Source organism: Gopherus flavomarginatus, chromosome 9 (genome assembly GCF_025201925.1).
Source record: "Gopherus flavomarginatus isolate rGopFla2 chromosome 9, rGopFla2.mat.asm, whole genome shotgun sequence".
In the NCBI taxonomy this organism is placed as follows: Eukaryota; Metazoa; Chordata; order Testudines; family Testudinidae; genus Gopherus; species Gopherus flavomarginatus.
Window position 1 is genome coordinate 84,535,937 of NC_066625.1, and position 26,276 is coordinate 84,562,212.

A 26,276-nucleotide genomic window follows, 5' to 3' on the forward strand; every position below is an offset into this window, starting at 1 on the left:
GCAAGCATGATCTCCATTTTACAAGTGGGGAAACTGAGGCAGAGGATAAGTGACTTACCCAAGATAAAAGGAGGAGCCAGGATCGGCATGAGGCTTCCTGACTACGGGGCCCATCTGCTAGTTACTATACCACATACCTCTTTTTTGTTGCTTAGTCAACATTTGTAACAATAAGGTTCTGCTGTCAATATAGACCATATCCTCCATTGTTTCGCCTTAAACTCTACACTCTGCTGAGAAGAGGAAAAACCACCCCTGGCACTTCCAAAAGCCGCTGCTTTGCAAACTGTTCAGGGTTCCAAAATCAGCTTGGAGACTATTTTCCTTTTGCTCTGTAAGATGAGCTCAGTGGCTTCCACTTTCCAATTTGTCAGCTTTTCCTTGCAATTTGTCAAGACCATCTGTATCAATAATGTCCTCTGGTTGGAGGAAATGAGGGGAATGAGGAAAGGGGTCGAATCAGAGACTTTTTACAAGTCTGCTAAACAAAAGAAGTCATGGAATTCACCAGTACGAATCCTGGAGGCTTCAAATCCCCTAATATTCCCTTCCAAAATGAAAGTCAGACTTGACAATAAATTAGAAAAATATCTGGCGATTCTGTACCAGACAGTATCTGCTTTAGAGGTAACATCATCGGGATGCAGCATTCAGTTCCAGTTGTCTCTCTTTTTAAAGGAAATGCACCCGATAATTGCAAGCTGTAAGAAACTGCGAGGACAGGTGCAAAGGATAAATCAATAGAGCCTTTTTAAAAAGCTTTGTCACTGAACCAAAATATCCACTTTCCAGGGAGCTGCTGAGTCGAATAAGCAATGGTCATTTCTGCAATCACATTAAACAATATGGAACTAGATTATTAGCAATAGTCTTTTAGTATCTACAGAGCTCTTCAATTTAAAGGCCACGCTGTAGAAGATTCTTAACAGATGTTCTAGCCTTTGTGGTATATTGACAACAGGTACACTTCTGTATCTTTTGGTGAAACCATTTTCATGTTCTTAAGGCATAAGAATGACAGAGCAAAGCAGTTATATTACTGTCAGAAACTATACAGATCAATGCTTTTAAGAGCTGTTTATGTCTGAAGTGAACTTTATTTTTAGACATCGTATGCATGTCAAGCCACCCTCTTGGCAAAACAGGAGTAGCTCAGGCGACGAGCAGAGATGCTCCAGCCCAACAGGATGACTCATAATGATCAATCTTTGAACAGATGCTGTTCCAAATTGTTTCTGTGTTACTTTTCAATTATGTTTCCTACATCCTGACTTACAAAGTCAATTACTCTCCTAGCTTCGACTTGTCAAGGTGCCAATTCACACATACACTGGCAAATGTTTTTGGCAATTCTTGGTTTAGCGCCTCTGTTTTGCTAAGCACTGACCTAACCTAGCAGCTTGTCTGATCTGGGAAAACCAAATGACTAAGGGCTCTACCCTCCTAGGACCATCAGGCGTGGTGTTTACTGCCAGAAGTAGTTCCATTAAATCAGACCTTGGGTTGCTAAATGCACATGATGCAACAGAATTAAGGAGAACGCTGATTTCCGAAATGGTAGCCATGGGAAAAATAAATAAATGCTTGCTGCAAATTCCACTTATGGCACCAATAGAGAGACCACTGAAGAATGAGTAAGAAAATGATGACATTCTTCTGCACATGTGGAGGATCTGTAACATGACGATCTTGATGATATTCTTTCCACACCGCAGACTTGGGAGGCGAAATGAGGTTTTCTGTGTTGTGTGCCAACTAGTCTTCTACTTGTAAAATAATACACTAGATGCAGGGATCTCCCAGCTGAGTTTTAATCCTTAGATGGTGTTGTTGAGCTCTGTTGTTATACTGGCTTAAAAGAACACACAGAAGGCTTGAGCCGGGAACCGATGCAGCCTCAGTTGGCCCCAGTATCAGGAGAGGAGGAAAGGTGGCTTCGTGCCACTTCTGTGTGTCCCACCCCACTGCTCCAAGTGTGAGCTCACTGCAGCTGAAGACTGTGCCCTCAAGGATTATTCATCAGCAGATATTCACACCTGTTTAAGGGAGTGAGGGAAGATCAGGGGCCTTCTTGTCCCTCTACACAGGCTCCCTGCATCACCAGTCAGAACATAGTGTGGAGACCGGCTCCATAGGCAGCTACTTCCCTCCTGTGTAGGCACTGGGCAGGCAAAGGTCGGGGAGGAGCGTATGCAGAGTTGCCTTCACCCCTCCAAAATACTTCAGCCTGCATAATTAAGTTGGCACAGAGTGGGAGATAAACTGCACTGGGACAAGGGCTGGCACAGCTTGCTGCTCCTGGAACAACGGGAAAGCAGGTAGCAAATCATGATACTTCAAGTCTTAATTCAGCCCCTGTTCTGCTCCTCGGGCAGCGCAACCATTCAACTTGCAAGGCTAGACTGGCACCTTCAGAGCCTATGTGTACCTTTCTAAGTCACAACATTCTTTGCCTCCACTAGGAGTTTCACCTGAGTGAGGACAAATTTGAGGATTTATGGCCACTCTCCTGATGGATTTATAGCAAACTAGGACAGGGAGAGCGAGAGCAGGGCGTGAGCAATGATACCACTGTTTGGCTCAAAGGAAATACAATCGTTACATGAGACAGCTTTTCATTTTCAAGGAAGAAAAATAATAAAGGGCTAGATTTTACAACGCTTCCATTAGTGAGCAGGTAAGGAGGGTACGTCCATAGGTTTCAATGACACACAGCACTGCTTACCAACTGGATAAAGGGATGTGCTGTCTAGTCACAGAAGCATTAAATATAAGCCAAGATTATGGTGAACTCTTCCAAGCAGCGAGGAGGATGTTTGAATAGATCTATCTAAAAATAAAGAACCCTCAGGCTTCCACTGAGGACTAGTACAGCACATCCACCATTTGGGAATGGCCGCAGCAACGGAAAAATTATACTGCATTACTTCTCATTTGTAACTTTGGGGCACTCACTTTGGTCTATCACACAATTTCCTTCAAGTTGAATCCGTTTCCTTCAACGAGGCATGACCCATTTCTCTTTCAAATCCCTCCCAAGACTCACTACTTCCACCATGTCCACAAGAAGGGGGTCTACAGCAAAACAATAAGAATAAGAGAAAACCCCACAAACTCTAAGGTATACTCGTCTGGGTTTCCCCAGTGAATCACTTCTTATTTTAGATTCTGATCTCTTAGGGCAGGGAATATTTTTACTTTGTGCTCTGTACAGGAACTGACGTAAATAAAATAGTACTAATGAACAATCACGACTATTCCATAGAAGGGGATACCGCATCTTTTCCACTAGAGAACAAGACTAGTGGTTCTCAACGAGGGGTACATCAACTCATCTAGATATTTGCCTAGATTTACACAGGCTACAGAAAAAGCACTAGCAAAGTCAGTACAAACTAAAATTTCATACAGACGATGATTTGTTTGTACTGCTCTATATACTATACACTGAAATGCAAGTACAATATTTGTATTCCAATCAATTTCTTTTATAATGAAATGGTAAAAATTAACATCAGCAATTTTTCAATAGTAGTGAGCTGTGGCACTTTTGCATTTTCATGTCTGATTTTGTAAGCAAGTAGTTTTTATATGCGGTGAAACTTGGGGTATACGCAAGACAAATCATACTCCTGAAAGGGGTACAGTAGCCTGGAAAGGTTGAGAGCCACTGAACTAGACAACTGGTAGAGAAATTTTCAATAAGATATTCACCTCATTTATTAGTCACCTACCTTTCTAACCATTTAAAAACAAAATGCAGGCTTCATATAAAACTTTATACTTAAAAATGAGATAGAAAATTTCTTAAGAACCAGTAAGAATTTATTTATTTATTTATTTTTAAATGAGAAGAGAAAAGTCTCATAAGCTCCATCTCAAACTGCTGTAAAAGAAAATACAGATTTGGACAAAGACTACTGATATAATTGCTGTTATTGAAAGCATTTGAAAGAGTTCCTGGTGCCTCTCAGACACAAGTCAAGACACAATCCCAGCCCTCAGGCCTTTGCAGTCTAAACAGATTGTCTATAGATAAGAAAGCAAGCGAGGGTTCAAAAAAAAAAAAAAAAAAAAAAAAAAAAAAAAAAAAGTTTCTGCCACATTCACTAGGGTACAGCACCTGTAGCTAACACCAGAAGAAATCCATTGTCAAGATACTGTGCAAAATCCTAACAGCGGGGAGGGATAGCTCAGTGGTTTGAGCATTGACCTGGTAAACCCAGGGTTGTGAGTTCAATCCTTGAGGAGGCCATTTAGGGAACTGGGGTTTAAAAAAAAAAAAAGAAAAAAAAAGTCTGGGGGTTTGTCCTGCTTTGAGCAGGGGGTCGGACTAGATGATCTCCTGAGGTCCCTTCCAACCCTGATATTCTATGAATCTATGACACATTCACTCACACCTGCTATTGCTTTATGCTTTTGCATTAAAAGCAGCAGAAGAATCCAGTTTTTAAGCCTGTTAGATTGCACACGTGAACAGAAAGGGAAAGTGCCTTCCCTACTCACATACACTTAGGTATAGAACTCTTTCGGGAAGCGCAGCAGCATCTATGTATCCCAGTCCAAAACCATGCCCTGGAGCTAGTTTTTGCTTAGCAGAGCTCCCCTCCATCAATGAGCCACATATAAGCGAATAGATGCCAGAGCGATAGCAGCATCGTTCGGATTTGCAGATTAAACAGCTGCAAATTCATGGTAGGCAGACGAGTTTGGGTCTGATTTTTCCCCATGCACAGGTTGGCTAGGCTGCCCAGTTGCAATGGGCTGTGTCAGACGCCATGTGATGAAATGCCTAGCATTTCCCAACAAATCCACTGGATTAATGGCAACATAAACAGCTTCTCGGCACACACAAAAAATATGCTGAATGCGTATTACACCCGATCTGACTGTGCCAGTCACCATACTCACTACAGTCCTGATCCAAATCCCATGGAAATCAATGGATGTCTTTCCACTGACTCCAGTGGGCTTTGGAAAATGCCCTTTAACTGTCCATTGCCTCAGGATCTTTCATTACCTTTTTTATCCAGATCCCATCTCCACAATGCTGGAGTCTGCCAGGGCTTTTCTCATTCAGATTTTAGACCAACATGCAGCCAACCGGAATTGTGGGTTCTCAACATCTCTGAAACCTGGCCACCTTCTCAGGGGTAGAAATATGGATTTAGGTATCCAGACTTGAACACGTTGGCCCTTGTTTCTCACTCCGATATGTTAAACCAAAGCCATAATGAGAAGAGATTCTGAATGGTTCTGAAATATTTAGCCAAAAGACACCACCACTGAAGTGAATTGTAGTGAGCTGCATACATGGCACTCTAACCACCAACTCCTGTACCCATTACTCCTGAGGGGTCTGCCAATAACGACATAATAGGCCATAGCGAGAAAACTCCGATGCAGATTTTGTATAACACATTAGTTGGGTGTTGCGTCTCACTCAATGGCTGGTCCACATCAAGGATTAAGACCTATTACTGCTACCAGCTCTTAACTTAACCCTTTAGCTCAAATAATGGAGAAACGTGCTTTTGATGGTGAAAGTCCTCAGATCCATTCCCATTAACAACCCTGGGTGCAGGGCCGTCCTTAGCCATTTGGGTGCCCTATGCAGACCCCACCCCGGCCATGGGAGGGGGAGGCTGTGTGCTGGCCCAGGTCTCCCCTCCCCCAGGATCTGGGAGGCAGGAGTTGTGGGGGGGGGGGCACTTTTTGGGGCCCCACAGGTCCAGAATGGCCTGGGAGATTAGCGGGGGGGCCAGAAGCACTCTGCTCCGCTTCCCTTGCCCTGGCCCCAGCTGTGTTGCTCGGGAGACAGGACTTGGTGGAAGGGATCCCCCCCCCTGCAATCACCAGCAGCAGCAGGAAGCAGAGCAGCCCAGCCCCAGCCCCCTCTACTCCACCAGCTCCCAGCCAGCGGAGTAGAGCGGGCTGGGACCGCATCGTTCCGCTTCCCACTGCCGCTGAGTGCGGGAGGCGATCCTTTCCCCATGCTCACTGGTGGCGGGAAGCAGAGCGCTGCAGCTGGGAGTTGGCGGAGTAGAGCAGGCTGGGGCTGGGCTGCTCCACTTCCTGGTACTACCAGTGAGTGTGGGGTCACTGGGGGGGAATAGGTGGAATGGGGGCAGGCCGGGAGCAGAGCAGAGGAAAGGATAAGAGGCGGGATGGAGCGAGCTGTCTGGAACCCCACATTCTCCTGGGGATGGCAGTGGGTGCAGCCCGTGGCGGGGGTCCGGCTGAGGCATAAAGCTGGTCGGTGGGGCTCGTGCTGCCGCTTACGCAGCACGCAGCTGTGTAGGGTACCATGAAATCTGGGGCACCTTATGTATGCCTAAGGACGGCCCTGCCCGGGTGGTAGTTCATTACAGTCCTCCGAACCAAAGTTTAGTGCTGTTTGTGCTCCCCTCCCTTTACACCAGGGGTAGGCAACCTATGGCACGGGTGCCAAAGGCAGCACACAAGCTGATTTTCAGTGGCACACTCACTACCTGGGTCCTGGCCACCAGTCCCGAGGGCTCTGCATTTTAAATTTAATTTTAAATGAAGCTTCTTAAAACCTTACTTACTTTACATAAACAATAGTTTAATTATATATTACAGACTTAGGGAAAGAGACCTTCTAAAAACGTTAAAATGTATTACTGGCAAGCAAAACCTTAAATTAGAGCGAATAAATGAAGACGCAGCACACCACTTCTGAAAGGTTGTCGACCCCTGCGTTACATAAAGGCACAGCAGACAGGGAACTGGATTCTGACTCAGGAGAGTCTGAATCTGTCACTGACCTGGTGTGTGATCTTGGGCAAATCACCTCCGCTCTCTGTACCTCTCCTTCCTCTCTTTGGGCTGTTGTGTCTATTAGTCTTTGGGGTGTCTCCTTTGGCTGTCCTGTTTATTCAGACTCAAAGGTCTTCACGACCGGAACCATCTCTTACCATGTGTTTGTACAGCTCCCATCATGATGGGGCTCTCATCTTGTCTGGCAACTCTAGTCACTACCAGAATATGAATACGAATGATCCTATTACACTGATGGATATTTAAGGACATTCATAGTATTATTTAAAAGAGTTTTTATGTTTCTGAACATAACTAGCCCAAAGAAGCATTCAGTACTTCCAACAATCCTGCACAATTCAGGCTTTATAAGAATAACAGATACCTCCCAGGAAGCACGAACCCTCAACTCCTCAAGCACTGATGGCCCAAAGCTACCTGTGCAGAACCCAGACCACCACTTGGGATCCAGTGGCAACTGATGAACTGAGATCCACTGACATAAGTAAAAAATATTACAGCCCACATGAGCCAAAATAAAGGATAAAAGTGATCACCGTCTGATCCTCCAAATACCACTTACTCCCCTGGCACCACCTACCCAAGGATTCAACGGAGGCAATCTGTCCATTATGTGAACAGGAGGACAGCAAAGCAATCAGGAATAGATACAGCTTCAACACCTCCTGTGAGAACGTGGTTCTCTCTCTAGTAAACTTACAGGGGTTTAAACTGAGCACACGATTGTGACAATGTCCTCCTCTTCCATGGCCTCATGGTTTGTTTGTTTTAAAGTCAGTCACTCAGACAAGAAAATCCCATAGAATTAACTATAAGTGCAATTACAGGTATGCCTCTGCATCACAATGTACCAACTGCAGCCGTCTGAAACTAACTAGACACACAAATTTAGGGCCCGGTTCTGCAAGATACCACACACTCTGAGATAGTCCCCTCAAAGAATCAACTCCGGTTTGTCCATTTCCAATAGATATTACAAGAATTGCTGAGAAAGTTCAAACATGCAAGAGGATTGTGCTGCTTTTCTTTATTCTGCTCTGGAGAGGGAAATGGGGAGGTGCTAAGTCAGAGCTAACCAGGTACAGAGACTAGATGGGGCAGAACGAAGAATCCCAGAGAAAAAGGAAAACAGCACCAGAGCAGAGAGGAGAGGCCGAAATGTTACTAGTTATCGGACTAAGGGATGGGAAGGCAACTTATCCTCTTTGAAAGAAAAAGACACAGCTGTCCCTCTCTGGTAAACTCCCAGCCTTGAATACTGTACATGGACTACTTGAAAACAGCAGATTACACCTGATCAAGGATATATATTATACGGAACCTGATTCTGAGCTGACTTGCATCAGTGTGAATCACAAATGGCTCCTATGAAGACAATGGATTGGCACCACTGTTAAACCACGGTAAGAAAGAATTACAGCTGGCTATTTCTTGACTGCATTTTCCACTACATAAGAATGGCGATACTGGGTCAGACCAAAGGTCCATCCAGCCCAGTATCCTGTCTGATGGTGGCCAATGCCAGGTGTCCCAGAGGGAGTGAACCTAAAAGGTAACCATCAAGTGATCTCTCTCTTGCCATCCATCGCCACCCTCTGACAAACAGAGGCTAGGGACACCATTCCTTAACCATCCTGGCTAATAGCCATTAATGGACTTAATCTCCATGTATTTATCTAGTTCTCTTTTAAACCCTGTTATAGTCCCAGCCTTCACAACCTCCTCAGGCAAGGAGTTCCACAGGTTGACTGTGTGAAGAAGAACTTCCTTTTATTTGTTTTAAATCTGTTGCCCATTCATTTCATTTGCTGGCACCTAGTTCTTTATATTATGGGAACAAGTAAATAACTTTTCCTTATTCACTTTCTCCACACCACTCATGATTTTATAGACCTCTATCATATCCCCCCTTAGCCTCCTCTTTTCCAAGCTGAAAAGTCCTAGCCTCTTAAATCTCTCCTCATATGGGACCCGTTCCAAACCCCTAATCATTTTAGCTGCCCTTCTCTGAACCTTTTCTAATGCCAGTATATCTTTTTTGAGATGAGGAGACCACATCTGTATGCAGCAGTCAAGACGTGGGCGTACCATGGATTTATACAAGGGCAAAAAAGATATTCGCCGTCTTATTCTCTATCCCTTTTTGAATGATTCCTAACATCCTGTTTGCTTTTTTGACTGCCACTGCCCACTGCATGGATGTCTTCAGAGAACTATCCACGATGACTCCAAGATCTTTTTCCTGATTAGTTGTAGCTAAATTAGCTCCCATCACGCTGTATGTATAGTTGGGGTTATTTTTTCCCATGTGCATTACTTTACATTTATCCACATTAAATTTCATTTGCCATTTTGTGAGATCTTTAAGTTCTTCACGGTCTGCTTTGGTCTTAACTATCTTTAGCAGTTTAGTATCATCTGCAAACTTTGCCACCTCACTGTTTACTCCTTTCTCCTGATCATTTATGAATAAGTTTGATGTTGAGTGAGGTGCTTACACAAACAACTGTGGCTTGGCCTCAAAAACAGAAAATGGCATACAGCTCTATTCTTCTAAAGAAGGAAGACTGCAACTTCACTAAACCAGCAGCCAAAAGCAAACGTTCACTACAGGCAGGCTTATTCCAGTGCACAGAGGTCCAACATATTAACTGACTTCAAATAGTCCTACACAACCTATCTAGTTTATAGGACCTTAAATCCATATTTAGGGAAGCATTTCTATTAAGGAAAACACTTAAGCACCGTACAGGCTTGTGACTTTCAACTTTTGTGGATTCTAGTGAAAATACAAGAACACCTTTGTACTTAACAGCCAAACATTCATCGCACACAAAAGCATTACTGCCAGCACCAACTGCTTAGCTGAATGCCACGTGTATCTGGCCAAAAGAAATCTAAAACGCGATTTCACACGTGGGATGTAGGGATTTAAGTTTCTAAAGTTCCTTGATGATGTAAAGTGTTTTGTAAGTATTACAACACTTTGAAGATTTTTTCACACAAAACATGTTCATGAGACCAGATCCATGCTGGATATTAAGAAGCACACAAAGCCTGATTCCATGCAATTACTGACTCTCAAAAAAGTTCTCAGAGACCAGCAATAGTGAAAGGATGATATCAGATATGAGGAACATATAATGGATTAGCATCCTGTTTAAATGTAAATGCTAAAGAAAATCTAACTTCCCTCTTTTAGCTTTCCCTTCACATCAGAAAAACAAAGGCTGATTGTAGTTTTTACAGCAGATCTTTAACCTAAAAGTGAATATATGGGTCCGTATGGTTTTTCCACACTGACCGGGACCAAGCTGCAACATAATACCTGTTTACTACCATGCTAATTTTCCTGTATGCACAAGGACTCGGTGGATTACATTACTAAAACAGTTGCTCAGCAGAATGTTAACATGTACACAGCAGTCTAATTATGGGCACAGGGAGACTTAGTGCAAACAGATCAGTCAAAGTGGCTGAACAAAACTATATGACACCAATGGGGCAACCGCACTAAGCCAACAAGTGTTTTGAACTTGCTGACTGCTCATGACCACAAACTAAAATACAAACATAAGGCCAATTCCAAGCTAAGCAAACACAAAGGTCTTTAGCATTTCTGAAACCGCACTGAAAGAAAACGTAAGGAGAAAGACAGCTGATGGGTTTGCTTTCTTTAAAAATCAATATTTGTCTATTATCCTATTGTAAAGTTAAAAGACTAGCTAACCTGCTTCAGACCAAGAGCTACACCTCATAGGGCCATGAGCCTGAAATCAGACATCTGCAGAAAGGCTCCTGTGCCCACAGAGACTCCCAGAGGTTTCACTGGGGACCCATGTGCATTTCAATGTAGGACTGGGGGGGTCTAAGGTTGTTATTCCTTTTTAGAGTCCCCTTCCACACCTATGTTAGAGATTTCTATTTAGAAACTCCAAGATCTGTCAAATTCGAAGTGCCATGCAGAGCATTCATAGAGAGGGCATCTAATTTCCTGGAATGTCTTAGATATCTTAGCTCTCTAAATTATACATATGTAGGCTGCATTCACAGATATGAATGTTGGTCCAGATCACAAAATCAAAAATAAATGTTAAAAAAAAAGACAAAATTATTCATACCTTTAGCTCTCCAAGCTAAGGTGTTATCCCACTCATGAAGTCCAGCAAACACCTAATTATACCTGCTGTGAAGGAACCATTTTTGAAAAGTTTGTCCTTACAATTTTATTGAAAGAGCTGGAATAGAATATGCCATACGTGCTCATAGCTGAACCACCTCTGCAAGAAGCCAAATTTACGAATGAAATGGATGAGTTTTGCTGAAAAGCTGATGGGAAACCATCGCTCTCTGACCGTGGTTAACGCACAGTGCTGTGGGAAAGGTGAGAAATCAGAATATACCTAACGATGCAATACTGTCCCACGGAACTTACTTCTTCCAGATCCCACCTGGTGAGCAAATTACGCTCTGAATCGTGGGCTTGGAAGCTGTTTAAAGTTTCTTAACTTATAATGGTGACAAAGCCATGGACTGTAGTACCCATCATATTAAAAGCATGTTCGATAGGTTGACAAACAAGGGAGAGATTTTCAAAGACAGAGAATAGAGTTAGACACCCAACTCCCACTGCAAGTCCATGGGGTGCCTTTGAAATGCTCCCCCCAACACTAAGATATAAGCCTTTCAAATGTGATCATATCATATGTATTACACCAAATGTTAAAAAATAAAAAATCAGTTTACTCCAGTTCTGGTCTCATTTTCCTGGTCAGTTTTCCACACCAACCTATACTGGATGTATAATTTTATTTTATTTTTTGGCCATGCTAACCAATTTTTTCCTGGTATATCACTGATGAAGTCTCATCTCTCCTTTATTTTAACCTTAATCTCAAAAAAAGCATTTACCTTGGCAGCTACAGGACAAAACTAATGTACAAGTGCCATTTGCAACTGTACTTCATTTTCTTCTGTCACTATTACATATCATGTGTGCAACTTGGAATGTTTCTATTTGATTATCCAGTGGAGCAAGTGTTCAGATGAATGCAATCATGCCTTATTTCCATAAATGTCCATAAATTATTACGCTGCCACATACAGATGTTTTTACACACCTTGGCTTGGATTTTTTTTTTTTAAAGCTACAGGGAATATAAAACAATAGAAGATACCTGAAATGTTTTCAAGCTAGCAAAGGATAAAGACATCAAAAAGCAGTTGACTGGATAAGAACCATATGTGTCTGACATGAGAGAAAAAAACCTCAGATGATTTTCAAATATAAATTCATTGTCCTTCTTAAGCCAAAAACGATGCCTTCAGCCTATGGCTGATTGACTAGGGTGAAACGTGCAAATAAAGATGCACATAAAGACAGAGGGGCGGGAAGACATAAAACTGACTTGCTGGGGAACTGACTCATTAACGTGTTCAACTGAAGAACCTGTTCTGCAAGATTTGAGCTGCATTATGAAGAGACTAAAAGGGCATTACTAATCAGCAGTTCATGCCACTCAAGGAAGCTTTTCTATTTCAAACCAGCATAAAGTGAAACAATATTTAGATTTTTTAGAAGAACAGGTGTTATTTCTATTGGGAAGGCAGGTCTCTAATGGAAGTCAGGATATCAGAGTTCTATTCCTAGCTCTGCCACTGACCTCTGCGGCATACCCCTGGGCAAATCACTTCACCTCTACATGCCTCATTTTTCTCTTCTGCTCTTCTTCTGTCTTTTCTATATCAATGGTAAGCTCTTGAAGGCAGGGAACTCTCTTTTATTCTGTCTATACAGCGCATAGCACAAAGGGGCCAGGATCTCATCTGGGGCCTCTATGGTCTTTTATACTGCTGACAAATGATAGATTATTTATGAAGTGTGCGTGGAACTGTACAAAACGAATACATCCCGATTTTCAAAGGCTTACAATACAAAAGAGGAACAGTGCAGACTGGACACACTAGGAAAGCCAGAGGAAGGCTTAGCCTTTTAGTTTTTAAATGTTATTAATTCATTTCTTATGAGCATCCCAGAAGGGGCAAACCTTAAGGAAGGAAATGAACAAGGGTAGAGCAAGGGGTTGATGAATTCCATCCACAGCAGGCACCGTTTAAAAAACCAGTCTCTGTGACCAATGACCAATCTCTTTGTACATGGAAATTGACTTTGGAGACAAACACCAAAACAAAGATAAAAGTCTGTAGTTATAATCCATTCCCTGGAATGCTCTGCCTTCAGACCTTATGTACTGAAGTTATTCTGTTCACATCTGCCTCAAAGACTTTTCAGCTTCGCACATACAGTAGCCGGGAGTGATTCCAGAGCTCTTCTTGACATTTGTTTGGCATGATGTGCTAGCTGGACATCAATTAGGCCCTGCCTTCAGCTTGTCCGACTGCATATGCAACTGACGGCTTTCAGAGATAAACAGCAGGTTTCTTTAAATTGTGATGAAACAGAATGCAGCCGTCAGTGAAGTCATGGTGCTTAGGCAATGTTCTAGAAGTCAGCTCTCATCAAAATATTAATCCATTCAGGGAGCTAGGCAGGAGCCAAAACTAAAATTCACGAATTCTAACAGTACATCAGGTGAATCCAAAGTACACAAAATGCCTGTTCCAGGAAAGAAAAAGACACCTGGGAGACAAGCGTATATACTTCACTTTACACATCCAACTGTTTGCCTGACTGGGTTTACACAGAAGTCTACTGCAGTGCTTCGGAACGATGCTATCAAGCAAGAGCGGCTGCACGCTGTTACGTGCAGTAACAGCAAGTGTCTCTTTATCCAAATCAGGGCTTGAGTCATGCTGGAATGCTTTGGAACACCGTTCCAGCACTTCTTTGGGAGCCGGCATGCCGTTCTGGCACTCTGGAAGCACTGGAACTGCATTCCAGCACTTCTTTATTAAGGACTTGAGCACCGATCCAAATGAATCCACAGAATACATCCCGAAGAGCCAGACAGAAAAATGAAGGTAGAAGGTGTGATATAGACACATACACCATTGAAGGCAAAACCAAACAAGACTACTAAGCTGCAAGATAAATTAAAAAATAAATAAAATTCAAACACTCCAATTTCCACTGCAGTAAAGAGAAAACAATGTCCCTACAAAATAAAGTCAGCACTCTACAAGTTACATTTACACATAAATCAGTGAAAAGGGCTGAGGTATTTGACAGTAAATATGCAGTTTATTTAATCTGGCATACCTGACTTCTTTTCTATTTTTACAGTCTGCAAAGAGACCTATAGCAATATACCAGTATCTAGGTTCTTTTTGTTCACTTTTAGCATTTCCCTTGTCTTAGTAAAAACAGACTGGTCAGTTTCACTTTTTTTTTTCCCTAGTTAGTTTCACTTTCTGGCCTTTATGAACTATTACTATTATTGAACAAGATTTTCAAAAGCAAATCAGTGGTTTTGGGTGCCCAAACTGAGATACCTTGAAGGGGACTGGCTGATTTAGAGAAAGTACTGAGTATTCTCTGGAAATCAAGCCCTTTGAATGTATCTCAGGCACCCAAAAATAGAGGCATCTAAAATCACTAGTCACTTTATCAAACCTTGGCCACTTAATTTTACAGCAACCAAAAGCATGCTGGGTGCATCACAGAACATACAAAAATAGAGGAGCTAAAATCCTGACCCAAATAAAGTCAACGGCAACACAGCCTGACTTCAAGGAAGTGAGGATTTCACCCAAAGTCCCTGGCCCAAATAGCTAGTGACTTAAGACATGATCCTGTAAACAGCTGCACATATGGTTTAGCTTTACAACATGTACCAAGTCCCGCTGAAATATAAACATGAAGCTACAATAAGTGTAACACGAAATGGAGTGAGCAAGAGAACAAGGTGAGGAAGGACAAAGGTCACAGCAGGAAGACCAAGTGGTACTTGGTCGGGGTCTATGCACATCTCAATGTTTTCGTTAAAATGTCTGTAATCTTGTATTACACTCACTTGGCAAGCAACTAGTAAGATTGTAGGAGGGATTTGGAAGGGGAGAGATTGATGCCTGATGAGCAGGATTGGAAGGTCTTCCCACATAAGATGTGGCATACAATAAATAAACAAACGGCGTTGGAGATGGTAGTGGGAGAATATTGAACACTAGCACCACTCTGTACTGTTTAGGTTGCGAACACTGCAGAGGGAGTACTTAAATCAAAAGGGAAAGTTTGAACTGAATTGCACAGCTGCTCACATCAGTTCAGTAAAACCAGCGTGATTCTCCATTGCCTTGTCACTGGGGTTTCCACCGACCCCTACACAAAGTGCTTTACACAGTCACAAACAACTAAAAAAGAGACAAGGCAGAGGAGAATCAGACCCTGTGTTTTTTACAAGCCCTAAAGCAACCTGACAGTCCCTTTCAGGAGACCTTTTATTTTGGGCACACTAGATAGTGTGTTTGATTTAGATGGCAACAAGCCAACATCTAAAGGCATGCATCAATCCTCTGGTAGATTATTTTCAGGGTACAGGTATTTCTATTTATTTTACCATCAAATTACCACCACCCCACCTGGAATGTGCAGAAATTCTCAATTTGAACTATTATCAAAAAGATCTTTTAATGCGAGGATGCCTTTTCTTTTCCACTCATACCATACCAAATATGGTCTTTCCCACTCCAAGGGGATCAATTATACCTGATGAGAGAGTCAGAATCAGTACCAGGCAGAAAGGAAGCCCCTGAAACACAAAATGCAAGAGAGACAGCAGCAAGCTCAGAACCATCATTTGCTGTGGGTGGGAAAGAAGCTGCAGAACCTGGCTGAACTAGCAAAAGGCCAAGCAGGACCGGCGCTAGGGGTTTGAGCGCCCTAGGCGGACGGGGATTTCGCCGCCCCGGGCGCTGGTCTCCCGGCTCCGGTGGAGCTGCCACAGGGGTGCCTGCAGAGGGTCCGCTGGTCCACGGCTCCGGTGGAGCTGCTGCAGTGGTGCCTGCGGACAGTCAGCTGCTCGCGCGGCTCCGGTGAACCTCTCGCAGGCACGACTGCAGCAGCTCCACCAGAGCCGCGGAGCACCAGACCCTCCGCAGGCACGACTGCGGCAGCTCCACCACAGCCGCAGACCAGCGGACCCTCCGCAGGCACGACTGCGGCAGCTCCACCAGAGCCGCCTGCCGCCCCCTCCGGCAAAACGGCACCCACCATTTATTCTGGCGCCCTAAGCGATTGCCTAGGCTGCCTAAATGGTAGCGCCGGCCCTGAGGCCAAGGACGATGCAAGAAATGCAAGTACCAACTATGTGAGGTTTAATGCAAAGACTATGCCTAGTCAAAGACATACATCAGCATCTTTGCATCACCCAGGCAGAGTCCTGAAAAGTTTGCTAGTGGGGACCCCAAGAAGACTACACACATCAGCAAGCAGACGGATGTGGGAACAGAAAACTTCTCCTAAGGAGTGGTGCTATAAGGAGAGGGAACATGAAGCCTCCACAGAACATTACCATCTAGTACATACATAGCATTTTTCATACTGTTCCTTAAGCGCTTTACAAAGGAGCTGAGGATTATTATCCCTATTTTACAGATAGGGAAACGGAGGCACGAAGAGAGGAAGTGGTCCCTCGCAAGGCCAGTCGTGAAACCCCAGACTCCAGAGTCCCACTCCAGTGCCCGATCAATCAGGCCACACTGCCTAATTGTCAACAAGAGTTGCAGAAAGATAGGTGTTAAGCCAGAGCACATACAACACTCCCCTCTCCAGAACCAAACCACAGAGTGGCTGGGAGACACATCTGACCAAGCTGGAGGTAAAGACATTTTCAATCAGGATAATTAAGGAGATTTAAGCAAGACTCTTATTTTCCATTTCATGCTCCTTCCTCTGCCCTCACTTTTTATTATTAACTGAGTCAATGGAAGTTTCGGCTTGGATTCGGGGTGACACACACAGCGAGGAGTCAAGGCAAAGCTTTAAGTCTGAAATATTCAGGCTCATTCCGAACTAACCAGAAAGCTGCTTATTTGGCATTGAGCAATGGAAATATCCAACGAAAGGGGCATTCTCAACCTGCTTATGTCACAGAGAGGCTGGATTCTGACAACGCGCAGGGCTCCAAGCGTCAGTCTGATATTAATAGCTAGACGTTGAACTCTCCGTTTGGCTGGCTTGAAGGCAGCTCAGCTGGAACAGAGATTTTTTTTTGCAGGAAACAGTAGACCTGGTTAAAGTCACATCACAAGAGATGAGACAGAAAGGCAGCAGCCTGCAAACTGCTGAAGTAGTTTGTGTCAACAGCGAAAGCTGTGTTGTACAACACGAACCTCCTCTGCTTCAATCCCAGACGGGGCTGGAAGTCCTACCAGCCACGGCTGTTGAAACACTATTAATGGAATTGTCTCGCACGTGGGTTTATTATTTTATTTCTCTTCCTTTTAAAAGCCATCTGTTCTTAGGCCCAACTATGGGCAGTGAGCTGCAACAGGCTATTTCCAAAACAAAAGGGATTCAGCTCAGGGTATCATCCCACAAAACCATACCTCCACATTTTCACCACTTTTGAGCTTGTTTCAGCCATTACGCAATCTTCAACAGTATCGTGGCAGCTGGGCCAAGAAAACTTGAACTCGGTCCCCCAAGCAATTGGCATGAGCAACAAGCCTCTCCCAGAATACAAATACAAACCTCCTGCTGCTGCTTTCTCTGTGTCTGCATGGCAGGCAGAAATTTCAGGCAGTTTTTTTTTGTTAGGGATAGCATTTGGAGTGCCTCGAACTCCAATGAGGCCCTGTAGTAACTTATTTAAATTGCACAGATTACTGTCAAACAACTGTAGGCCCAATCCTCCCACAAACAGCAATTCTACTTCCACGGCAGCCACAAAAGTACAGAAATTAAAGAATTACTACTCAAAAGCCACTGCTATCAACACTGCTGTGCCTAGTTATCGTAGCACGCTTAGTACTTTCTGTAACAGGATGCACTCTTTACATACGTGGGCAACATTAGACTTTGGGCTTGTACTGTCCCTTATAGCCAGGGATATTATAGCATTTTAGATGTTAATTGATTAAGCCACATGATCTCCTGTGGGGTGTGTATTAAAATCTCCATTTAACAGAGATAAACTGAGGCTTTCAGAGGTTAAGTGACCTTGCCAAAGGTCACAAAGCAAGTCTAGGTCAGAGCAGGGAAGAGAAATTAGGGAGTCCAGAGGCTGGACACCTGCTCTTTCTGCATCAGTAGCATCAATCCTCATGCTTCAGGGCATTAACTGATTGCCATTTGACAGCAGAAAGAAGTCTCTTCCCTTATACATAACATGGTAGTGCATTATGAAATACTGGCCAATATCATACACAAGATGGCACGATGTACATTACGCTAGATGGACCACTGATCTATTCCAAGATGATCACTACTGTGTACTTATGTAAAAACTTCTTTTGATGACAGAAGAGCAGGGCCAGATTAATGTAAAAGCAAACGAGGCACAGGCCTTGAGTTCAAATTCATGAGGGAGGCTGAAAATGGTGCACTGGTGTTGTGCTTTTTTCATTGGGGGGGGGGGGGGGGGTTGTTTTTGCTGAAGCAGATTCAAGCCAACTGAAAGAACTTCACTCAAATGAGTGCTGTAGCAACCTGCTGCACGGGGTCACACCACCACTCACATTTGGGCAGCCGAGCCAAACTTAAGTGGCATTGTGATCCCGTGTGCCAGGCTGCAATGCCACTCCCTCAAGCGAGTGAAGTTCTTTCAGTCGGCACGCAAATCCGCCCCAGTGGATAAGTGGGCAGAGATAAATTCTCACACAGGTGAGACTCACTTTGCCATTCCCGGTAGAGCAAGGGGGAGAGGACGACACTGGATAAAGAAACCACTTCCTTTTCCAAGGACGTGAACTGGCTGGGATGGGAATTTACTGCAGTGGCATGTAATGGAGGGAACATCACTGAAATGTATTGTTATTCAAATAGAAGCTAGGGGCCCGGTGATGGGTTAATCCAGCCCTGCGGAAGATCAAAGGGCCTGTGAAAAGCATCTAATTACCATTTTTTTCCCTAATCCTGCAATTTAACAACCAAGTCAAATCTTTTGAAAATACTGGGGGGAAGGGAGGAGAAGCAAAAATGATGCATGCTTCTGCTGAGACCCGGTTCTTTAAATTTAAAGCCAAGTTACAAAAGTGAGTGGTGGTACACAGTGGGATAATATGCTCTATGGGGGCGGAGGATTTCTAAAGCACACCAACAGGTTGCACATTAATTGGTCCATGTAGACGCTGCTGGTGTGCACTAAAGCTTGTCTAGTGTGCTTCAACCCAGTTTAGTGCGCTTCATCGCTAGGCAACCCATCAAGCTCAGCTAGGCCCAACAAGCCTTCTCCAAATAGTTGCGCTTCGTGACTGGGCAGGGGAACCAGCAGCCTGCTACTTGAGCCTTGCAGCAGCAGGAGCACTGTGGCTGCTCAGTGCCTAAAACACCCACAGCTGGGTGAGCTCTGCTCTCACTTCCACATCCTGCTCCAGCCTTGACTCTCACCTGCTTCAGTTGAGTCCTTGCTTCCTTGCCCTGATTCCGACTCAGACTCTGACCTTCGGCTTGGATCCTCAACCCTGACTCGTTTCACCCTCTGATCGGTACCGGGCTCCTGGATCTACGCTTGCCATTGAGCTGGATTGCCACAACGGCCAGGCAAGGTCCTGCTCTTCCCACTAGGGAGGCTGCCCAGGCCATGGCAGCTTCCTGTTTGAAACAATACTATGTTAAAGTGCACTAGGAATCTTTAGAGCACACCAGCAAGGTATACACGGACCAATTAATGCACAAGACTGAGTGCACTTTAGAAATCACGCCCCTATAGAGCACGCAGACAAGCCCGAAGAGAATGAGAACGTAGCACGAAGAAAGCAAGGTGAAGGGATCTGCATGAATTCAGGGCTGTCAGGTGGATGTCATTTTGCACTGAACGGCTTTTTTTTTTTCTTTGCTCTACTGGCAATAGTGCAGGGGATGTCTGCTCAGTGACTATGCTGCTTTCATAGATTCACAGGCCAAATGGGACCATTATGATCACTTAGACTGACCTCCAGCATAATACAGGCCAGAGAACATCACACAGCGATTCCTGCTTCAGGGAAGGCCATGAACACTATCATTTAAACATAACAGTAACTGATCAGATAAGTATTAGAAAGCAAAGCCAGATTCAATGTCGACAGATCCAAATATATCCATATAAAGATCAGCTAAATGTAATTACTTCTTTTAATATACTTTCAATGCACATGATAGTGGCTATTAAAAAAGACAACAATTCTTGCATACTAGTGCCTTAGACATAACCACTACTTCCTAGTCTGAATAGTAGGGGAAACTGCAGAATCTCCACTATCACCACATAGGAATTGCGCATAGATGCTGCTATTTGAAATGGTGAGCCTTGTATTGAAGTACAAGACCATTACTATAGTTTATTCTTCCTCCTGACCCACCACACACAAACAACACAAGGACAACTCAATTGCCAGTGTAACTTCCCTGATATGCATGGATTACAATCAGGGTGAACTTCACAAATAAAGACAAATCTTTGGTGAAGAGAGGGAAAGGGAGCTTATATAAACTGACAAGGGGAAAAAAAAATCACTTTTGGGTCAAGTTTATCCATAGAAAAGGTAGACAGTGATCTCTAGGTAAACAAAAACCTTTGGTGTAGCCAAGCCATCAAGAAACTTTATCATATTGTTTCGGATGTATCCCTTTCAGTACAAGGATGACAAATTTACTCAGACCTATCAAATCCGTTCTGCCTTAGAAATGCTACTTCCTCAAACCGTAGCAGTCTCAAAATGCATACTGCACCACTGTGTTATAACTCAATGAGATAATCCTAATCAAGGCAAATGATGAATAGATGGCCAGAGAAGTGACTCTCACCCTTCCAGCTCCACACCCGACCACTTGAGAGGCATTTCCCAAAGTAGGGGGCATATATGGATGCCAGGCTGATGTGCAGACAGATATCTCAGTTGTTTTCCAACATTTTAGCTTTCATTTAAAAAATAAAACAAAAAGGTTCCTAGATCTCATCATTAAAAAAAAAAAAAAAAAAAAAAAAAAAAAAACACACTACAAAATCCAATGCTGAGGCACCCTTTTGAGTTTGCAGAGAGCCTGAAGCAGCAGCTCCAAGAGATCCAAACTGTCTTATTCATTTCACTAGGCGTTCACTTGGATCCCAGTGATGGTATTTTAAATTGTTAATCAATTCAATTATCAGAGGGGTAGCCATGTTAGTCTGGATCTGTAAAGAGTGACAGAGTCCTGTGGCACCTTATCACCTGACAGACATATTGGAGCATAAGCTTTCGTGGGTGAATACCCACTTCATTAGATGCACTTCGGCATGCATCTGACGAAGTGGGTATTCACCCACGAAAGCTTAAGCTCCAATATGTCTGTTAGTTGATAAGGTGCCACAGGACTCTGTCACTTTTTAATGATTTCAAGGTTCACCATGGCATGTAACAGAGGAGAGAAAGCATCATATTACAAAGATCTGCACAACCATTTCCCAAAGTGTAGGATACATCCCCTGATGGGGGAGGAAGGAAGAGCTAGCCAGTGGGGCACGGAAGATAAATACATTAAGATGGTTATGTGGAGGGATCAGGATTGGTTTCATTTTCTTGAATGGGTACTTGATTTCTACCAGGTTGGGAAATGCTGCACTGGAAAGACTAGGAAACAAATGTGGTATTTACTACCCTATCTTCCACTACCTCTACAAGAACCCCAGTGGGCCAAAGAGAAACTATACAGCTATTGCAAGAACAGAAAAGAGACATTGTCATCATCACATTTCCTCAGCCACACCGTATGTGGAAAGATAATTCCTGAACATGGATCCTCATTAATGCAGTCTTTAAACAAGGGAAGAGATTTGAACACAGTAAGCATTTGTTAAGCAGCAGCATGTGTCTTCCATCAGCTTTATTTTCGCGCAGAGATCGCCATGTACTGTGCCGGAGCCAAATCCGGACTCAGGTACACAGCTTAAAACACTTCCTTAGTGGAAGGATGTTTTCCACTGGGCTTGGAGAGAATAAGCATATTGTAAAGAATTCCCACTGGAAAGTCTGGAGATACAGCACAGATCTTGTTAACATTTGAATGAAGAATGTATATATTTTTCAATTATGTTTACATCCCTCATCTCCTATGATTATTCTCCACACCACACGTAGGAAAGAATCTGTGTACTGAGACGTAATTTTCACAACAGTCTCAGACCTCCTACTGAAGGATGTTTACAGTTGTTATCCTCCCCCAAACCAACTTTCCCCAGCTATTTATCTCTATTAGCACTAAGTGTTCTCCCCAACTTCCAGGGACTGAACAGAGACCTGCTGGAGCAGATGACAAAGCCAGAATTCACTTGGAATGAAGAAACTGAGGCAAAGGCAGTTGGACTTTGACGCAAATCTGTAAACAATCATATGATAATCACGGATAGTATATTGAGGTATGCCTCCAAAAGCAGGTAGCGTGGCGATAAAAGAAAAACTGGAGGGTTGGAGATGCAGTCCACCTATGCAAAACAGAGTAGGTAAGGTGTGGGGTGTAGTGGCACGTGCCACTGGAAAATCAGGGCTGGGATACACTTCAATGTAGATAGGAAGTCAGAAGTGGGAAAGAAGATGATCTCTAATTTGGCTTTAGTAAGGTCCTTCTTTTCCTCTCTCTCTCGCACATACTCTCTCATACAGTTCCTCTACAGGCTGGGAAAGAAGGAAGAGACACATCGTTACTGATGTTTCTGTTTTTTTTATACTTGGGAGGCAATGAAATACTTCTGTGATGGCAGGGGTCCCATAAATAGATCGAGATTAGACAGCGAAAAGGGGAAGAAAAAATACCCACTTCGCTGAAGTCTGGCATCAGGTATGGAATTGCCATTTAGATCTGAATGTTATGTAGGCCAGTGTTTCTCAAACTAGGGCCGTGGTTTGTTCAGGGAAAGCCCCGGTGGGCCGGGCAGGTTTGTTTACCTGACTCACCCGCGGTTCGGCCGATCGCAGCTCCCAGTGGCCTCGAGGGACGTAACGGCCGCCGCTTCCCGCAGCCCCCATTGGCTTGGAGCGGCAATCAGCGGCCACTGGGAGCTGCAATTGGCCAAACGTGCGGACGCAGCAGGTAAACAAACTGGCCCGGATCGGACTGCCAGGGGCTTTCCCTGAACAAGTGCTGGCCCTAGTTTGAGAACCACTGATGTAGGCAATTAAGGGCAGATATAGGACATCTGGTGTGCATTATCTGTCAGCTGTTAAGTCCAGGCAGACTGATCCACGTTTGCATGATGGCCACATTCATAACAATAAGAGAAGCACGAGAACAAACCCAAGAGTCAAAGAAATCATCCAGAGAGCTGATAATCTCAATACATAGCTGGCGTTTAAACCATACTCCTCCTAATTGTGCTGACTTACCCACTGTGTCACAGGGTTCATCTTTGTGTACGCAGAAATCTGTCCTAAAAAGAAAACAAAAAACACAGATCAGGGTATGCTGTGCCTCAAGAACAGATTAGAGAAAAGCAGGGGTCCACGAACCAAAGTTCTGAAACATTCCCAGCTATCAGGAAAGTCAAAGTCCTTTAACTGCTGCATATTATACATGATGACAACACGTAACAGCACTGACTTATTTTCAAGATGACAAGAGTTATTTTGATAGTTCCACTCACTACATCCAAAGTCAAACCTGGGCTTCGTAAGAGCAAACATGCAAGAGAGAACTGCCACATTAGGAAGTAGGAAACCACATGTTTCTATGTCAGTAGCCTAGACTAAAATTGGGCCACTCACGTTCACACAGTACTGCACTCAAAAGAAGGAATCGGCGTGCCATCCTGCAGCAGAATCTAAAACTAAGGGAGGAGAAACCAGGGGACATTGTACATGGTTATATAGGACTGAGTCCTAGAAAACAAGTGGTGTCAGAATCAGGGGTTCTCAATCTTTTTCTTACTGAGACTTTCCCAACATGCTATGGAAACTCCACAGCTCACCTGTGCCACAACTGCTGGTTTCTGCATATAAAAGTCAGGGACAGCATTAGAGGGTAGCAAGCAGGGCAACTGCCTGGGGCTTCTGCTTTCTGCCCTGGGCCCCAACGAGTCTAACACTGGTCCTGCTTGAGGGACCCCCTGAAACCTGCTCACGGCCCCCCAGAGGGTCCTGGACCCCTGGTTGAGAACCACTGGTCGGAATCACAATAAAAACTGCTCTCTTTCAAATTCTCCCCCTTTTAATCTATTTCATTCCTTCATTCTGTATATATATTTTTCTTGCTCCACAGACACAGAAAGTAAGAAAAAGGAAGGAGTCAGGAATAAAACAAAAGAAAGAAGTTGGGGGAGGAGAGTAAACAAAATATTCAGATTAGCGGTAGACAAACTGACTCAAATCAAATATGACCCAGCCTGAATTTTCATCCAAGACTTGAAACAAACACCAGCCTTTCACCAGGTTCGAAAGCGTTCAATTGACCTGTTTTCCCACCTCAACAACATCTCACTGTACCTCCCGGGTTTGACCAGGATAGGAAGCAGATTATCATCATCACTGTCTGTACTGCAATGAGACCCAGAAGCCCCAGTCAGACTAAGACCCGATTGTCCTAGATCAGTGGTTACCAAATGGGGCTTTGTGAACCCCTGGGGGTTCACGAAATGTTACAGGGGGTTCTTGGGAAAAAAAATTTCCTAATGGTGGACAGAGCTATCCCTAGGGACCCCGGGCACATGGGACCAGCAGCTCGGAGCCCCTGGACTTCCAAGAGCTAAGCAGATCAAAGCAAGCGTATCTATCACACTGAGGAGATTTAAACTTCAAGACTCCTTACAAGAAATGGAAAGGCAGGTGGATATTTTTTGCTGTTTTTAAAATTAAATAGGCAGCTAGTATTGTTTTTAAAATTCTTATGAAGAACAAGTTTAAGCTCTGTTGTAACGTGTGTTGTTTACCTGAACTGCTCAAGACCTGAATGCTTGTGTAAGAGGAACTCTTTGAGTTGGCTTCTTAGATACCCTCATGCTGTTTCACATCTGATACTTCTTGATGAAACATAGGAGCCTTGTCTTAGAACAGGCTTATTCAAAGTGATACAAGCTACGAAAGTGAGATCTTGGAAGAGCGTTGCCGTTTTCATAATGTAATGAAAATAGTGTAATGATAAATAATAATTAATAATAGTGTGTAATAAGCATGTCACAAACACAAATTTAATATTTCCAAGATCACTGCTTTTATAATTTATAGTCAGGTAAACGAGAAAATCCCTGGAAATAGTCATTTTTAGGAGGGGGTTCACGAGACTTGACATTATGGTGAAAGGGGTTCACAGGTTGTTAAAGTTTGAGAACCACTGTCCTAGATGCTGTACAAGCAAAGAGATGGCCACTGCCCCCCAGGAGCTTACAATCTGAATAATATCAAAATATCACAAGAATGCTCCTTCTCATGAGATTTCCAGCCCAATTTACAATTTTTTTTAAAAATTAAAATAAGGTTTGCATACATTTAAAAAAGGGTCAGAGCATCTCCACTGTCATTTCCTCATCTTTGGGAATTTTCCTCTTCAGCTCCTGCTTGAGCAAAGAGTGCTAGTTTCTCTCAGGAGCACTGCCTTACAGATGAGGAGCCAAGGAAACCTATGAAAGCTGCTAAGAGACACCAAAGGGTTCTTTCAAAAGCAACAGCCTTGCCATTGTTCCACCTGTGTTTTCAATCCAGGGTAAGTGAGCGCAAAAGTTATGCGCATACATTGTGGGTGTGTGGTTATAAATGTCCAGCCCACAAGTGGGATTTTCTGTTTGGGGTTTTTCGGGAGGAGGGAGGGTAAAGAAAATGTCCTGCTGGAATAAAAATGTAAGAATAGGATTTTTCAGAGGAAAATAATGGAGTGAGATCCTGAACTCCAACTTCAATGAGACTTGGGCCCATAACACCATTACTCTCTTTTGAGCAAATTGTTTAAAAAAATAATCCCAGCTCAAGTTAGTTTAAAAAAAAAATTAAAGCAATTGAAAATAATCAATATTAACTGTCAAAACCATATTAAAAAAGCCACCCTGAATATTTCTGAGCTTACATTTCATGACAAAAGAACTACGATTACAGCAGGGGTCGGCAACCTCTGGCACGCAGCTCGCCAGGGCAAGCACCCTGGCGGGCTGGGCCAGTTTGTTTACCGTCCGCATTGGCTGGTTCGGCCGATCGTGGATCCCACTGGCCAATGGGGCTACGGGAAGCAGTGCAGGCCAAGGGATGTGCTGGTCGCAGCTTCCCGCCACCCCCATTGGCCTGGGAAGGCAATACGCGGCCAGTGGGAGCCACGATCAGCCGAACCTGCCGACGCGGCAGGTAAACAAACTGACCCGGCCCGCCAGGGTGCTTAGCCTGGTGAGCCGCATGCCAGAGGTTGCCAACCCCTGGATTACAGC

The 26,276-nt window shown here is 43.8% G+C and overlaps 1 protein-coding gene across 1 annotated transcript in view; it reads right to left on the bottom strand.

Moving 5' to 3' along the window:
• ADAMTS17 (ADAM metallopeptidase with thrombospondin type 1 motif 17) overlaps positions 1-26,276 on the bottom strand; it is a 278,450-nt gene that overhangs the window by 193,557 nt on the left and 58,617 nt on the right. The window contains exon 7 of the mRNA XM_050967133.1: positions 23,260-23,303. Within this exon, the coding sequence (XP_050823090.1) occupies positions 23,260-23,303 (44 nt within the window). The remainder of the gene's footprint in view (positions 1-23,259; positions 23,304-26,276) is intronic.